Below are 18,386 nucleotides of genomic sequence, written 5' to 3' on the forward strand. Positions count from 1 at the left end.
CACTGAGTTCAGAACAGAGACATTTTTATTCTTTTGATGCAATAGGCACTGCTTAATTGAAACAACTTCAGGGTCCTGTTGCACTGAGTTCAGAACAGAGACATTTTTATTCTTTTGATGCAATAGGCACTGCTTAATTGAAACAACTTCAGGGTCCTGTTGCACTGAGTTCAGAACAGAGACATTTTTATTCTTTTGATGCAATAGGCACTGCTTAATTGAAACAACTTCAGGGTCCTGTTGCACCGAGTTCAGAACAGAGACATTTTTATTCTTTTGATGCAATAGGCACTGCTTAATTGAAACAACTTCAGGGTCCTGTTGCACTGAGTTCAGAAGAGAGACATTTTTATTTTTTTGATGCATCTATACATCAAGATATGCACCAACTATCTTCTCTACATTTAAAGTTCTGTTACAACAAGCTCAACGTGTGTTATTAACCTGGTTCATCATTGAATGTGTTGGCCCAGCATGCAAAAAGTACATTCAGTATGAAAAACGGACTCGTTAAATATAATCAATTAATTGTTACAGTTTTTTAACTAACTTTAAAGAGAAAATAAACAATTAAAAGCATGTAATATTTTTTTTTCACTTGTAATTTTGGCTTGTTAAAGAATGGTTTTAATACTCATCTCTGAAAATATACATTAGGCACACTAGAAAAAGAAGATTGGCAGTATACGAAAAGTCCTCATCATGATAAAGGTTATCAATCTTTAACATCTGGTATTTGTTTTTTGCCAAAAATACTTATGTATTTTCATTTGTATTATTTCATATAAAGCTACAGAAATGACAATTAAATGATTTAAATTATCATACTGACTTTTTTTCATAAAGTGAATGTCTTTTTCATTCTCTCAGGCCCACCATCATTGAATAAACATCTGGTATCAAGGTTTTTACCAGATTTATCTTAAAAGTTCAGCACACAGATTTATATTCACATTAACTTCTGAAAACTTTCATAATTTATCATACAACAATTGCTCTTCTATAAATAACCATTCTAAATAGTTGTAAAGATATAAAAATAGATTTCCATCATAATTATAATACTATACGTGAGACATTAGTGAATAAAGACAAATATACATGGCATGAAAAATGTCAGTCATCAACTTTTGATTTTTGAGAATAGGTATATCATACAATACCCATGTCACAGTGAATGATCAATAAATGCTACTCTTTCATAATCAATGTCCAACATTTTATGTATTATATCATTTTGTTAATATGTAAAAAACTTGGCTTGGAGTATAAGAAAGAGGAGTTTTATCAAACGAGTACCTAATAATTAAGACTTAACCTGTTCATTCTTTAAAGACTTGTGCCTCAACCTTAATTTTTTCCTGGAGGACTTCTTTTGTACCTTTTGGGATGAAACTCCATTACTGAGGTTCTCGTGCTGCTCGGGAGAATATTCTGGAATATTTCTTGTCTCTGAAGCAAGTGAGCTAATTTCTGCTGGTGAAAACTGTACATGTACTTGAGTGGAGAAAACAGGGTAAAATTCTGGTCTACTAATCTTCACAGACTCCTTATTGAAGTCCTCAGTTAAGCCTGTTGTCACATTATCAATGATTTTGGTATCTGAACTAAAAAGGTGGTTATTCAGTGCTTCGCTGTCAACATTTTGAGCAGTCTGTTCTGATGGACATGTCATTAAATCCACATCAGACTCAACACTTTCCTCAAACTGATTTACTACAATATTTTGTTCTTCGTCTGTTCTAGGGATGGATTCTTTAATGCACTGAACTTCTCCATCAATCTTTGCAGTATTCAAAGAAATGTTGCGAATAGTTTTTTCAGCTGCAACTGCTGCTACAATACCACCATATTTTTTAATCAACGTTCGTCGCCACTTCCATGGTGAGCCGGGAGTGAAAGATTGGCTGTTCTTGTCCACCAAAAATGGGAAAAAACTGTCTTTATCATAGTAATTAGAGAATACTGCTTCGTCTTTACAACACTGTAGAGATAAGTAGGAATGAATAAGGAGTCGAGGGAAACGAGATGTGAAATAATCCACAAAATGCTCTGGAATAGACCCCAAAGATGTCTGCAGCTCTTTTGAAAGTTCTCGATAATGGTGTTTCTGTGAATGTTAGAAAAGATCAAGATTATTAGTTCACATGTCATATTATATTTTAGGCCAAAAAATACAACACAAGAATGAATCACAAAAACTTGGATTATATATATGCCAAATACACTTGAAACAAACCATCTTTCTTTTGTAATCACAGTTTTTTTTATCCCTTCCACTGTAGCCTATAATTGAAACTAGATTCAAGACAGTAAATAAAGAACTAATTCACAATTTCATATGAAGAACGTTAGACGTGTAACAAGGTGACTACCGCTCATGAAACTGTTGAAAGAATTAGAGCTGTGGGATTTGATAATTGATTAATCAAGCTCAGTGATTGATTACATTCAACTAATCCATCATTCTCACGTGAGACTTAGATAGTTGGAATAATAAAAAATAATAACAATTGGAAACATTAATTCTGATTAGTTCTATATTTTGATTAGTTGATTATTTTTGTGATGTTAATTGATTTAATTGTAATTTTGATTAATATATTAGTTTATGTCACACTAATTATTGCTCACAAGCAATTGATTAACTGAGTTAAATGCCTTGCTCTAGAAAGAATTAATACTTAAGTGTCACAATGACAGGGTTTTTTTGTCGTACGTATTCAAGTTTTGTGCAAACTTGAACTTCTGCGTATGATTTGTACACATCAACTGATTGTTTAACAAAGTTTTCAATCCTTGCCCATCTCAGGCACAATAAGTTGATCATAGATAGTATGTGATGTTAGCTGGTTGTTTTCATTCTTTGAAACTACTAACCTATCTTAGTTACAAAAATGAGCTAATACTATCTCACATATTATGTATGTAAAAACCATTCTATAAAACAATAAAATAGAACGACAAATTAAAAAAACTGTCTAAAACATTCCAAGTTACCACAAAACAATTATCATTAGTTTTTGTATTAAAGTTCTATTATATGTATGCCCATCATTTCAGAAGATGTAACACTAATATCTTACCAAGCTTCTGTGACAGCCTTAAGTCAATACAGAAGATGTAACACTAATATCTCACCAAGCTTCTGTGACAGCCTCAAGTCAATAAAGAAGATGTAACACTAATATCTCACCAAGCTTCTGTGACAGCCTTAAGTCAATACAGAAGATGTAACACTAATACCTCACCAAGTTTCCGTGACAGCCTCAAGTCAAAGCTAACATATAGTCTCAGAAGAAGGAATGACACAACAATTTATATTAATCTGCTCAAAAGATGATAAAACACCATCCATAACTGTCCTGACACTCAAAAATTTATTCTAAAGACTATGATCACTGAAATAGTTCTTTCCCTTCACCCTCACAAAGTTACTTTGATTGAAATCCAAAACTTTAAATGGGTGTGATTTAAGATAAAAAATACAACCTCAAACACCAACAAAAAAGCACCAAAGGTCTATCACTGCATTTGAAATTCTCATCATCATTAACAGTGATAAAAAAAAACACTATTAACAACATCAGTGAAAAATATTGAAATAACACAGAAACTAAAATTCAATACTCAGGCTTTGAATATTGTCTAAATACCTTATTTCTCATTGCCCTCATTAAGTCTCTCACCGAGTGACCTTTGTAAGTACGAAAACGCATCAAATCTGAAAAAAATAAAAAAGTGTTAACGGTTCCAATATAAGTTCTAAATGAAACAAAAGATAACAATTTAGGAACTTGACTTTAAATAGGTTTGTTTAATTGACTTAGTTATTTTTAACCACTTGTAACAATTCACTACACACACACACACTTCTTTATCAACCATATGCACATGACTCGGTCAAAGAAAAAAAGGTGCATGTTACAACCTTTGACATTTACATTCAAAATTTAATTAAATAACTTTATTAACAATTCATGTCAATAAACTTGGCAACAAATTATAGTTGATATTTCAAATCCGTATATTTTCTAAGATTTAATTAATTCATTTATAAAAGGGAATTATTTAAATAAATTCTCAGTCTTCACCTCTTTGTGTCACGTGTTGTACTTGTACTCTGAATTCCCATTAATAAATTTTAGTTATTCACTGATATAGGTTTCAAAGTGTCCAACCAATAAGAAACACAAACTATAGATAACAACAGGTCAGAATACAAAAACAGAATCTCCCACCTTGTTGATTTGCTGAGATATCACTAAGTTTGTCAAATCACCCTCCCACCTTATCATAGCTTTCAAGAAAGTTATCTCAACCAAGTCTTATTTGATGGACACGTGTATAACCAACAGAAAGAGCTTTTTTTTTTTCCCTCTACAGAAATCTTACAGTAATTTATTTTTGGCAGGTCTAGTAAACAGTTGGTCTGAGATTTCATTGTCTGTGATTATTGATGTTCAACTTCAAGCAACTAATGGAACTTTCTTAAACTATATATAACTTAGTTTGCAAGCCAGTTAAATTATAGTCGTTTTGGGACATTCTATTCTAGTGTACGACACATTTTTTGTGTTCCAAAATGCATATTTTAAAAGTAGATGTATTTTTGTTTAAATAATCAGCTTCGTGAAAACAGCTGAGTTATGTAGCCTTTGCTCTGAGGGAACTATGGGCACACACTTCGCTCATAACAGTTGGCTAATTACCTACTGCTCTGATTCACCACTTTTGACCAAGGACTCCTTACACATTCTACAGCTTCTTATTATGCAAGTGGGTTTATGTTATTAACCAGTCCTCTGATTACAGCAATCGCCTAGCAACTTCAACATACCAGCTTGTAGTTCTGAAGTTATGTGTTCTCTCCAGTCTCCTTTCACCACTTCCAATCCTCCACGTTCTAAACACATGACAACAGGGCTGTCAGTGGGTTCTTTCTCTATACGGTCACTGACATCCTAAGGAAACAAAAATAAATATTTTAGCTCTTTTATATAGGAACAGAAAAATATAGAGTACCTGGTGCTTTTTTTTTGTCTTTGCTGTAGAAATTGTTTGCTGAACTAATAAGACTGTAACAAGGTCTTTATTTTGATTCAATTACAGTTTAAAAATTTAGTGACCAAGTTTAGCAATTTTGAATTACATTTTACCTTGAGAATTGTTATTTAAATTGCTGCAGCCCTGATTATACTGATATACTATGAAAAACAACAACAACAAGACATTCATAATTGCATTTTTCTACATTCCCATGATATCTTCATTATAAAGAGGTATCTTCATTATAAAAGTAAAAACCAAAACTTCTGAATGTCTATATTCTATATATAATTAAAAACTGAAAAGGTGTTACTCAGTCTACGTACCAATTTCAAATCCAAACCTGACAAGAAATAAATCACAATATCACAGTGAATAATGACTTTCTACCTTAATTGTATATCCTCACCTGAAAGAATGCAAGTTGCTTTGTTTTGCACCAAAATATTGGATGTTTAATGACTGCCTGGATGGATGGTCTTTCATTTGGATCACTTTTTAGCATCTGTTCTACAAGAGTGCGAGGTACAACGTGTTCTGTAAGAAATATGCGAGATAATAAAACTTAAACTTCCAAAGACCATGTGTAATGAAATTATTACAAAACAAAATATACATATTCAATTAATATCAAGAAAACATTTATATCAAGAAGGCAAAATTTTCAAAAACATATTATTTTGATTGCTGCCAAGTATCCAGCTTCTACTGTCAATAGCCCAAAACAGAATTTATGAGATTATGTAGTTTTGTATGGTGTTTCTCACACCTCCAAATTCTTTTGGAGGTGAGTATCCAGTAGTAGGATGGGCGTCCTAGTCCGGACACCTGGTGGGCATGTTTTGGTGTGACGGGGATTTGAACCCGTGACCCGCAGATTGCGAGTCGAGTACCCTATCCACCTGGCCATGCAGGGCCTCTGAGATTACGAAATGTGGTGTAGAAAAATACAGTATGTAAATAGAAATGGAAAATAAATATGCATAAAAAACACAAAAGCAAAGAAACAAGTAGGGTACAAAAAGAGCAGTGAAATACAACATTCTTTATTGAAATAATCTGCACAGCACTGCTTAAAAAAACTATGGTCTGGTAATTATGGTAAAGATTATTTATAAAGAGTATTTCAGTTTTTCAATCTTAAACTTTCAGTTTCATTATAATTTAAACAATTAGAATTGTGTAAATAATACCATATTATAGGTTGGTAGTTGTGTGACATTACATCACAATAATACTTATAACAATTTTTTTAAATCTTTCCTTACTAGCCCTATAAGATTCTCAGTAATTTGTTTGTTTTGAATTCCGCGCAAAGGTACACGAGGGCTATCTGTGCTAGCCATCCCTAATTTGGCATTGTAAGACTAGAGGGAGGCAGCTAGTCATCACCACCAACCGCCAACTACTGGGCTACTCTTTTAGCAACGAATAGTGGGATTGATCGTCACATTATAACGCCCCCACGGCTGAAAGGGCGAGCATGTTTGGTGGGATGGGATTCGAACCCGCGAACCTCAGATTGCGAGTCAAGCGCTCTAACATTCTCAGTAATAGTAATATGAAGTCGTTAAAAATTATTATCGCTCCTATTGTGATCTAATGTGAAACAAACCAGTGATCAATAGATCATGCTTCACTAGTTTAAGGCATTAGATACTCCACAAATTCATACTTTACTTACTTCAGTGCTTTTCTGTTTTATTTGTATTCTGATGGTTTATTTACTGATATATATATATACATAAAAACTGTACCAACATCTACATAAATAGTTAGAGCCTGATGATGACAGAATGCAAAAATTTTAAAACACCTCTAAAACAATTTTCTCATGTGTGTAGTCATATTTGTATGTAAGAGTATATCTAAGTTGCTACAGCTTGTTCGTGAAATAATTCAAAATTTCTAAATCATTTTAGAGTTAAATATTCAAAATGTTTCAATACTTTTAATTCCACTCGGACTTCATCAGAAATAAAGAAGTTATCAACAATGAGCTTAGATTAAGGTTTATTTTGAGAGAAACGTAAGGTCATGAAAATGTACAATGTTTCTGATTTACGAGTTCTGATAGCAACTACCTACCATCTCTGCTAATCTCACTCAAGTTATATTCTCCACTAAGTATATTAGCCTGTCTTCTGAGAGAATCACCAAATGGGTGTTTTCCAGAGGATAACACATAGTAGAAGACACATCCGAGAGAGAAGATATCCACTGCACAAGTCTAAACGGCACACACACATAGAGGAAAATATATTAACAAACCAATAATTTCAATCATAAAAATAAAAGCTGTACTTTTACATTATACATTAATATTCTTTTCCTTTTGGAGTGTTATTGGTTTTTCAGATTGTAATACCCTGTAGCTCTATTTGTTTGTTATACATGTTATATAATTTCAATCGCAAAAACAAAGCTGTACTTTTACATTATACATTAAATGTAATATTCTTTTTCTTTTGGAGTGTTATTGGTTTTTCAGATTGTAATACCCTGTAGCTCTGTTTGTTATACATGTTACGATATTTAACCCTGTGTGCATGGATCAGTCCATTTGTATTGGAGAATTAATGTTTACTATAACTCTGATTTTATTATGTATCTTCACAAAATCTGACAAGCTTTTAGTAAACGTGAAAACAGATTTTTTAAATGAAGATTTGTGTGAATTTTCTAATTCAGTCTGACTCAGACTAACCTGTTTGGAAAGAAAAAGAAAAGCATGATCACAACAAAAAATTAAACAGAGGTGAAATATTTAATTATGAGCACGAAACAAATTAGCCTCCAAATAAATCTTATAAAAACTCTACCAAATTGTGTTTTGTAATGTTGAATTAAAAATTCTTTAAGAGTCATCTCTTGAAAATGCATGACTTAAAATATCTCCTACACATAATCAGTTAGGAAAGGATTTAACCCTATGTTTAAGGGAGGGTCAATATGTGCATGTCATGACCTTTTTACAGAATCACATTCAAAATTTAATTAAACAACTTTATTATCAATGTATGTCAGTAAAATTGGCATCGAAACATTGTATATAATTCAAAGTTCTATATTATCTAGGTTTTAATTTCAAAAAGAAATATTTAAATAAATTCTCAGTTTTCATTTCTCTCTATCATGTGACATGTCTAAACTCCGAATTGTCCATTTTAGATTTTCTTTCTACTCTTATTTGATGTTTTGAGTGTCCCACCAGTTATATCTTTATACTGTTGGCATTGGCAAGCAAAAGAATAAAGTTCTGGCCTTAAGGTGGTAATTCCGTCTGACACCTGCTGTTGAATTATGTATAACCAATAGAAAGAGCAGATTATTAAGGAGATTACACTTTTTTTAAAATATAAACTCTAAACCAACTGTTATTTATGCTATAATTACCAAAAGAATGCAAGTACCCCCACAAGGACGTTTAATTTTAATTATTAGTATTGCTGTAATTTGCACAAAAATATATTTTGAGAAGTATTAACTATCTCCCGAAATATTTAAAGTTTCAGTACCCAAGTATCTATAAGTTTACATCTTTCTTTGAATTGATGTCTAATTATTAAAGATTAGTGAAGTATTCAATCAGCAAATGTGAATTATTAAAAAAAAAAGAAGGGATAGTTACCATAATTTTTGCTGATAAATTTAGATGAATAAATAAATAAATAACAATGATTGGCCTTGGAAAAATAAAAAAACTCTTAAAAGAGGAAGCACGAATACCCATACTTGTAGTTTTTCAGCTAAAAACGAAGGATTGGTGATACCTTGAGGTTAACAATTTGAAACCCATGACCAAAAAGTTCATTTAAGATAAATTTAAAATACATTTATTTTCAAGTGAAATAAAAAAAAATATATATAAAATGTCTTCTTCATATATAATAATTGGTATTTCCCACACAAATAGAGAAATGATTTTCTTATTATAGCAATAGAAATTTTAACCCCTTTTCTTAGTTTCAAATCACTCAAAGATGTAATCAGCCTGTTTAGATTATTTGAAAAAAGTGTGGTTAAAATTTTCAGTCAAGAGGAAAACAAGTCTTCCAAAAATGTCTTGTTTTTGTTGTTTTTTTTGCATTGTATGAGCCATGTTTTTTATTAAAGGTTTAACCTGAATATTACAAATGACATGCACACACACACTCATATATGTTATTAGTTAATCTTTCATTTTTGAATCAACTAAAACTTACAGTGCGTTTCTCTCCGGTTAAAATTTCTGGAGCAATCCAACCTTCTGTTCCAGTTGCTCCAGATCTCCTGGAGAAAGACATACGTCCCTGTGCTAGCTTTTTACATAACCCAAAATCTGAAATCATAGCTTTGATTTCTCCTTTTGAATTGGGCATAGATATCAACACATTATGAGGTTTAACATCACGATGAACTGTAATGCAAGTATATAATAACATATAACCTTTTACATTTTCAACAGTTCATACATAAAAAAAGTAGTAAACCAAATATTATTATAAAGTCACTTCTTTCATAACCTTACTTACTCTTGACAACTTCCATCTACATTACAATCTACAACTTCTAATATGAAAACTCTACAATATGAATTTCTGATTCCTGTTTAAAATCAACTAAAATAGTACCATTCCCTCTAACTTTTCAAGAGATTTAGTTATATATAAATTAGTACATTATTCTCAAATGACTATTAAAAATTAACAAATAAGTAGTACAGGTTTTCTATTAACTCGTAAATACCAATCAGAGACTATGTCAAAAGATAATTGACTGGAAGGGACAGAAATAAAGTCACTCTAGTGGATGTAAAATCTCTGTGGGGGGCAGCAATCTTAGCATGTTATAATTTTACTAGAACTACCTTCATTTTTGAAAAAAAAAACTATAAAAGCTCTAACTCGAAACAAAAACATTCTTTACATAATACTACACAGAGTAAGATCTCTCTTCAGTGTAGCTACAGGAATTTTATACACATACACACATATAAAGAAAGAAAAAAAGACTTGAAATGTCATTAAGAGGCAAGAGAGTTCCAGCTTTGACCTTAACAATAAACCTAATAACACATTAATGATATGCATCGTGCAAAAGGGAGAAAAATCTAAAACATTATAAATCTCTGAATATTTTCAAAATATATACAGGAAACCCACTTAGTAGTGTGAATTCTGATACGTGTAATGTAGAAATTTCATTCATCTCCTACAATATTTTTATAGAATGAGAGAGAATTAATAAAAAAACATCAACTTTTTTTAGTTTATACCTTAAAAGTAAAATAACAGAATACATTTTTCTCTCTACTGACTTTTTGTTATACATACCAATATCTAGTGAATGAAGGTGTGCTAGACCAGATGAAGCTTGGTAAAGAAGCATTGTAGGCATAAGGTTTCTCCTATCAAATCCTGATTTTTCTACATACTCAGAGAGTGTTGCAGAACATAACTCCAAAGCAATGTAACGAAACTGCTTGTCTTCTTCCTGACGGCAAGAAATTAAAACAAGATCAACACTGGATTGTTTAGATGAAGCACATTTCATAACCAAGGAGATAGTAGACCATACATTTATCTTCTCTTGTAAATATGTAGTTTCAATGCAACTTTGAGGTTAGTTCAACATAGAAACGTAAATACAAAAACAAGTTTATGTCATCCAGCAGCACAAAAATGTAACAACGGAATACGTAACAATACCTTAACATGCCATTTTGCACAAGACTAAATAATGCATAAGGCAGATACAACTTATCCTGATTGATGCACCCTGCAGAGCTAAAACAAAATGTAATGGTGCAATCACACTGTTTCTCTCTTTCTTGGCCAATAAGAGCCAAACAGAGCTTCTAAAAAATTAATATAGTTGAAGATCTTGGGCAGAGTTCGATAATCTAGTTAACTATGTTGACTGGTAAGAAAAACTGTTTACATTCTTTCCTCAACCTTATATAATTAAAAGTAATCAGAACTCAGAGAAACCACTAATGAAGTTATTATAGCACAAAATATAAATCACACTTCTTAAACAAAGCTTTTTTTGGGGGGGGGGGATAGGTATTTATATAAACAAACACATGCATAAAGGTGTCTAGATAGTGAGAACTATTCGATAAATACAAGTTATATGAGAAATGTATGAATCTGAGACTCAACAATGTTGCACAGTTATTAATTAATGAAACAGATGGATATACTACTGGAGCCTTTCTACTTTATTTCTTTACCGGTAATTTCATCACATGATATACAGCTTCTAGATTAACAACAGTACTAAAGAAGAATATTTCACAAAGCCATACATGGAGTTTTAATACTTTATTACAAAAATAGCCAAGTATACGAGGGAAAGTATGAAAAAAAAAAGACATATACCGATAATTTTTTTCAGCCTAAAAAAAATCTTCACTCAAGTTGTCAAGTTAGGCTTAACAATCTAATTTGAAAGTTTCCAAGATGCCAACTGGTAAGGTTATTAAGTGGAATATCGACCTCCATGTTGCTAACACAATGGAGTTCTTTCTCTTATGGTTTTGTTTTTCATATTAGGAATACACACATAAACTTGCTTATCTAGAAAGTACTCATAAAGCTCAATTTTTAAACACTGTTTTCAATAATTGTTCATGACTATCAAACAATCACTGAACTTTTCAAGCACATAAATGATACTTTTGGTTATTAAAACATAGGCATATTGATTAATAATGAAAACAGTTAAAACATATGCTCCAAATGAAATATATATATATAACGAAGTGCACAAGGATGAAAGTTAATTCTTTTCTTATTGTTAACATTCTTGCTTGAAATACACACACAAAATTCCCTCACCATGCAGAAATAACGAATAACATTAGGGTGCTCATCAGATTCTCTTAGCAAGTTCACTTCTCTATCAGCAAAATTGAAGCATTCGGGTAAGATTCGTTTCACGGCCACTTGTCTACCATCAAAATTTCCTCTAGGGAGTAACAATGAACTATTTTAGATCTTGATTGTGATAAAATCAAAATTTTATTTTAAAATGCAAAACACACACACACACACAATAAAAAAAAAGAACATCATATGGTTTTGTTAAATTTACATACACCAATCCAGTAAATGACTTGAAGTAATAGATATTACTGACTTTCACAATTTTTTTCTTATCAATGACATTTGACATTGGTTTCACTAAAAACTTGTGTTTTCTGACCACACAGAAACAGATCTTCAGTTTATAATTTTACCTATATTCATGCAAAGATTTCAAACTTGGTCTAAATGTTATTCAATATGGAAGCTACAATTTTTTCAAAGTAATATTTCTAAATACAAGGTCATTAGCTCCATCATCACTGAGCAGTGATTATGAGGGCACGTAATGCTAAGAATTTGGTTTTCACACCTGTGGTGGGCACGGCACAGCACAGATAGCCCATTGTGAAACTTAAAATACTTTCAGAAGTTCATGGTGTTTATGCTTAGTCCACAGAACAAAGTACAAATGTTCTTATTTTGTTTTATTTGAAATAAAACATTACCCATGCATCAGACCACTTCCAACTGAAGATATCAAAGAGTTTAACAAAATATAATAATTCAAAAAAGCCATTTCTTTCTTACTCTCATTTAGATGTTATTGCTTGCGTTATTAAAAGCAGTTTTTTTTAGTAAAAAGAATTGATAAAGTAACTTTAAAATAACAAAAAATTAAACAAAGAACAATGAAGACACACCATAAAATAAATTTCATAGTTACCTAGAAGGGAAAATTGAAAGTTACCTGTAAACAAATGTCCCCTCACATCCGTGACCAAGAACTTGAAGTGGAGAAAAATTTATCTTTCCAACTTGCACCATACCATCCTCATTTTCTGTAAAAGTATATAAAATTTTTCTAAAACAACTGTCTTGTAAAACAAAAATTAACAGAACACACACACTTTTGCACGGGGAAGAAACCACTACTAAATACGAAAAGACCTATTTTTAGCAAGTCATATTTCACACACACATGTAATCAAATGTAATATTTCATCTCACATATGTATTGTAGCTTAAAGTACAGATTCATCAACTTGTGGTTTACATTCTTGTAGTGTTTGCTAAAATATCAGATCTATGTCTTCAGGGTTTAACTGCTGTAGATGTAAAACATGAAAAGTCTCACAGTTCTAGGTTTAACTTAGAACTGTGAGACTTTTCATGTTTTACATCTACAGCAGTTAAACCTAGAACTGTGAGACTTTTCATGTTTTACATCTACAGCAGTTAAACCTAGAACTGTGAGACTTTTCATGTTTTACATCTACAGCAGTTAAACCTAGAACTGTGAGACTTTCCATGCTATGTCTACAGCAGTTAAACCTGGAATGATAAGACTTTCCATGCCATACTTTAATTCTAACACTTTTTCTAACTTTGCTGATTTTTTAAAACATTAAATGAAACACAACCTATCATTTTTCAAGACTACTTGGCTGGAACTAATCATAACAGATCAATCTCTGTAACTGGTTATTTTAACAGTCATGTCTTAAAGTGAGCATTTTATTTTTCAGTCATTATTTTTCACACAAAATTCAATGGTATTATCTGTATTAAGTCTGTTAAAACAGCATGTATTACAAAGCCAACATTCTCTCTCTCACTTATTATGGACAAACTTCTTCAATAAATCTCCTTGTACACTGAATTATTTTTTGAACAAAAGCTATAGCTTATTAGTCCATTATTACTTTTTTTCTTTAGCTTTCTCATGTTTACCACAACAAATGTTAGACACATCCCTTTTTGGATTAATTTTATGTGCATTTAATTTTTAATCTTCTTTGATATATCTTTGTTTAAGGTAGGGTGTTCTCTTATACAAACATCTCTCAACTATGCCCATAGTCAACAAAATATATATCTGTAAAACTTTAAATAACAACATCAGAATATTTCACCAATGTTAAAAAAAATGTGGAACATATAAATATGTTACATATAGTCTGTCATGAAAATTACCAGATAAAATATCAATTTTGATTTTAGACAAGTGATTCATCATGAACAGTATGCTGATATGTATGCTATACTGAATAATTATGATGAGTATACTGATATGTATGCCATAGTGAATAATTATTCTTTCAATCGAAAATGTTTTCATCGTTTTTAGAGACTGCAAATATGTCCCTCATTTACATTCTAACTATTTTTTAGCACTATCACATTCTGTTCTATTTAAATTTACAATCCAATTATACTTATGAAGCAATCATATCCAATATTATCTATCTTGTTGTTTGTTGGGATATTTCTATTTGTATTAAAACCATTTCATACAAAACCCGCTTGTACAGGCAATTGCAGTACATTGTCTTACTGACACTATAAAATATTTCAATTTTGTACCTATTATATAAAAAAACAGTTTAATTACCAAATGTAGATAATGTCAATAAGGTAAATGTAATTTCTGGCAAACACACATTTTTATCATGTAAATAAAACCTTAGTAACTAAATGGATGAATGTTTAAAACACTATTCTTAAACATGCGTCTTTATTTGAAACTTAAAGTTTCATAAGTGAAACTGATGAAAGGATTTCAAGCACTTACCTTGCAACTGGTGTGAGTATATTGGTCGCAGCTGCAAACCATTACTGGATGACCTTTGATATTCTTTTGCCTGAAAAACAGTTTCACTATCTATATTAAAAATGGTTTGATTACTCATTCACATCTTGTAACATAGCTACATTTATAAAACAAAACAAGAATTTATGTTTCATTATAAAGGTGCGAGTATATTGGTCGTAGCTGCAAACCATTACTGGATGACCTTTGATATTCTTTTGCCTGAAAAACAGTTTCACTATCTATATTAAAAATGGTTTGATTACTCATTCACATCTTGTAACATAGCTACATTTATAAAACAAAACAAGAATTTATGTTTCATTATAAAGGTGCGAGTATATTGGTCACAGCTGCAAACCATTACTGGATGACCTTTGATACTCTTTTACCCAAAAAAACAGTTTTACTATTTATATTAAAAGTGGTTTCACATTTTGTAACATAGCTACATTTATAAAACAAAACAAGAATTTATGTTTCATTATAAAGGTTAAAATTTACAGATTTTTCCTTTAAGTCTAGCAATATTGTTTATAAAGCACACACACTCTCTCTCTCTCTCTTTTGTTTAAAGAAACAAAACAATTGATTTAGTCTTTAGCTTTCAGACTGGTGGACAGTTCTTTGGCAGAGATTGAAAGATATAAAAGAAACAATGTATAATATGTTATTTCTTTTATATCTTCCAATCCATGGCAAAGGACTGTCCACCAGTCTGATAGCTAAGGACTAAACACAAGTTTTTCTTACCAATATATATACAGAAACAATATAGTTGCTGTGGTGGGAAACTAAAACTAAAAACATCATACCCATAGTATACAGTTAACCATTATAAGAGGCCTAGCCTTGTTTCTTCAATCTGCCCGTGATCACAGTTATTGACAATGGAATTCCCCAAACCAGTACAATTCAGTGACAAGTGGTGAACAGAATGATTAATTAGACTTCAAATTTATTTTTAATATCTTAATCAACTTGACTGATAAATAATTGAAAATAATAAAATAGTATCATAAATTCCAAATACTCTTCAAATCCTACATAAATATTGGTTTACTGTGGTGAGTTAAAGACAACTAAAAACAATGTACATACACAGAAGCCATTTTTTACATTGATTTTATGGGGCTACCACATTACAGTGTTTTGTAACATGTAAACATGTATATACCAACATATTATAATTGCTCTCATTTCTGGAAGGGTATATTACCCCTCAAATGAGTTTAAGTTAGCCCCTTTATATTAAACATCCTTCCTTCCTTTCCACTGAATATATGAAAGAGGATGATTCGAAAAAATTGTAATTTGTGACATAAATATTCCACACTGTATTGTGAAGTTATGTTAAAAGATGTAATAATTTATGTTGGATAAAGAAGTGGTGAGAAGTTTGTGAGCACTTAAAGTTTTCCTTACATACATTACACTTTTCCTTTACCAATGAACATTTTTTTTAGAAATAAAAGAAATTAAGTGGTTATATTTCTACATGTGCTAGAAACTCTCCTATTGCACAGTTGTTTTGATCTGTAGAAAAGTAGTATACAAACACTTAAACAGTGAAAAATACACATTGATATTATTCACAACTGGAACAATATTTAATCATAAAATGATGTTTGAAAATAAAATATTTGAAGTTTTATTTGTTCTTGAGAGTTTGTGTAAATTTGTTCCTGCTTGATCTCAAAAGCAGGAGGAGCTTGAACAGTGATATATTTTATGATTGTTAATTCCCAGTGAATGCGACACACATTATTTTTAATTTAGTGTCATACTTGCTAACTTCTGACATGTGGTTAGTGTTCCTCCATGATGAGTAATTTTTCTTGTGTTAATATGGGATTCGGTTCTATTAATTTTGTTAGGGACTTTTATCCCTGTTAATTTTTAGTTTGACACAAACAGAGAAACATTTTCTAAGCTTCTTTTTTTCCCTTTCTACACAATAATAAATGCCTCTTTATTGTGATAAATACTGTTTTATCAATTATAATTATTTCGGCTATCCCTTTTTTTTTAGCTTAGCTTCCTTATCTAAGAGGCACATACACAAAGTAACCTAATTATTAGGGAACAACAAAATACAAGACTAACCTGTGGATACAGATAGGCAACAAAAACCACTAAAAGAATGATCACCAACATCCAGAAATTAGACAAGTTCTCTACTGAAGCTTCTTTCCAAATTTTGCTGACCTTTGACAGGGTTGTTGATATTGTCGAGGCTGAAGTTGTTCCGTCATGGTGGTGTTTTGTTTTTTTGTGTTTAATATCAAAAGGAGGTGGAATATATTTGTCAGATTTAGTCTTACCAGCACCTTTGTTCTTACTGTAAGGACCTATGTCAGGGTCTTTTTCCTGGTGAGGTATCCTGGGAGGGATTCTAAGATTTGAACTGGTGTCACCTTCAGTTTTTCCATCAATCATTAATCGAGGGGTAATAGTAGCCAAGGAATACTCAGGCACCTCATAGTGGCCTGCGGAAAATAATATTTCATCTTGAAAACAAAGATCCTTTCAAGTCAAGCAGAAAGTAAATTAATAAAAACATTAAAAAACAACAATTACTTTATAGCTTGAGATCCAAAAAAATACACAAGATGAATTAGCTCCCCCTTTATCTCAAAGTGAAACTGAAACACTAAAAAAACTGATAAAATAACATGTAAATAATAATGACATTTTTCAGGTAGTACCTTGAGTCGCATTCATTGAGTGATGTATATGTATGTTTCTCTGTTAGTATGTTGTGAATCTTGTAAAGATAGATCTTATTTTCATTTTTACTAGGATTTTGAGTTTTTTATTTTAGGAATATAGGAAATAACCTTTGGTCCCTGTCTTTGTTCTACCTGAAAAATGTCATTATTATGTTATTTTATCAGTTTTTTAGTGTTTCAGTTTCACTTTGAGATAAAGGGGGAGGGAGCTAATTCATCTTGTGTATTTTTTTGGATCTCAAGCTATAAAGTAATTGTTGTTTTTTAATGTTTTTATTAATTTATTTCCTGTCTCTAGCGAAAATCATAAACTTATCATGTTACTCAGGTAAAAATAATTGAATTATAAACTACATTGTGGTGCTAAATTTATTAGAATACATTCATAATAAGGTTTTTAATTAAATTTCGAATGTAACTCTGTAAAATGTCTTGACATGCACACTGACACCCACCTGTGCACATAGGATAAATTAAATATGTAATGGACGAATATCAAAACAACTCTTGTGATTCTGAGATACTGATACAAAATTAGCACTTTTTTCAATAACCCATTCACTGCTGCTGGGACATATATTTCCCAGTGCTCCCACCCCCTCACACTGCAACTGGGACAAACGTTGACCATTGTCAAAACTGTTTATGCCTTCTTCTGCCGAGTCCATGTTCATCATCTTGTCTATCATCACTAGATGGAGAGCTAGCACCCTCTTGTATCATTTCCTCTTCATAATCATGCATTTGAAAACATTTTCACTATCTTCTAAGCTATCTGAGTCAAACACACTTCCATAGTAATTTGGGTTACTACTCACCACTCTAGCGATGCGGGCAAGGTCAGCACGCAGTTGTCATACATTCCGCTTAGGAATCTTGTTGGTTACTGAGTGGAAAACATCGACGGAAACCATATATCAACATTAAATGGTTTGCCAATAAATACTTTACAACTCATTTTACTCCCATATGTCACACATAGCAATTCTGAATGGCAATGGG

General features: G+C 31.4%; 1 protein-coding gene across 2 annotated transcripts in view; it reads right to left on the bottom strand.

The window, feature by feature from the left end:
• Positions 1-331: 331 nt before the first annotated feature.
• LOC106460892 (serine/threonine-protein kinase/endoribonuclease IRE1-like) overlaps positions 332-18,386 on the bottom strand; it is a 38,845-nt gene continuing 20,790 nt past the window's right edge. For both annotated transcript variants that reach the window (XM_022387703.1, XM_022387704.1), the window contains 11 exons: positions 16,759-17,141; positions 14,635-14,704; positions 12,811-12,901; positions 11,874-12,003; positions 10,365-10,524; positions 9,255-9,448; positions 7,138-7,279; positions 5,459-5,586; positions 4,841-4,964; positions 3,657-3,724; positions 332-2,110 (listed from right to left, as the gene is read on the bottom strand). In XM_022387703.1, the coding sequence (XP_022243411.1) occupies positions 1,307-2,110; positions 3,657-3,724; positions 4,841-4,964; positions 5,459-5,586; positions 7,138-7,279; positions 9,255-9,448; positions 10,365-10,524; positions 11,874-12,003; positions 12,811-12,901; positions 14,635-14,704; positions 16,759-17,141 (2,294 nt within the window). In that variant the 3' untranslated portion in view covers positions 332-1,306. The remainder of the gene's footprint in view (positions 2,111-3,656; positions 3,725-4,840; positions 4,965-5,458; positions 5,587-7,137; positions 7,280-9,254; positions 9,449-10,364; positions 10,525-11,873; positions 12,004-12,810; positions 12,902-14,634; positions 14,705-16,758; positions 17,142-18,386) is intronic.

Source organism: Limulus polyphemus, unplaced genomic scaffold (assembly GCF_000517525.1).
Source record: "Limulus polyphemus unplaced genomic scaffold, Limulus_polyphemus-2.1.2 Scaffold857, whole genome shotgun sequence".
NCBI classification, from domain to species: domain Eukaryota; kingdom Metazoa; phylum Arthropoda; class Merostomata; order Xiphosura; family Limulidae; genus Limulus; species Limulus polyphemus.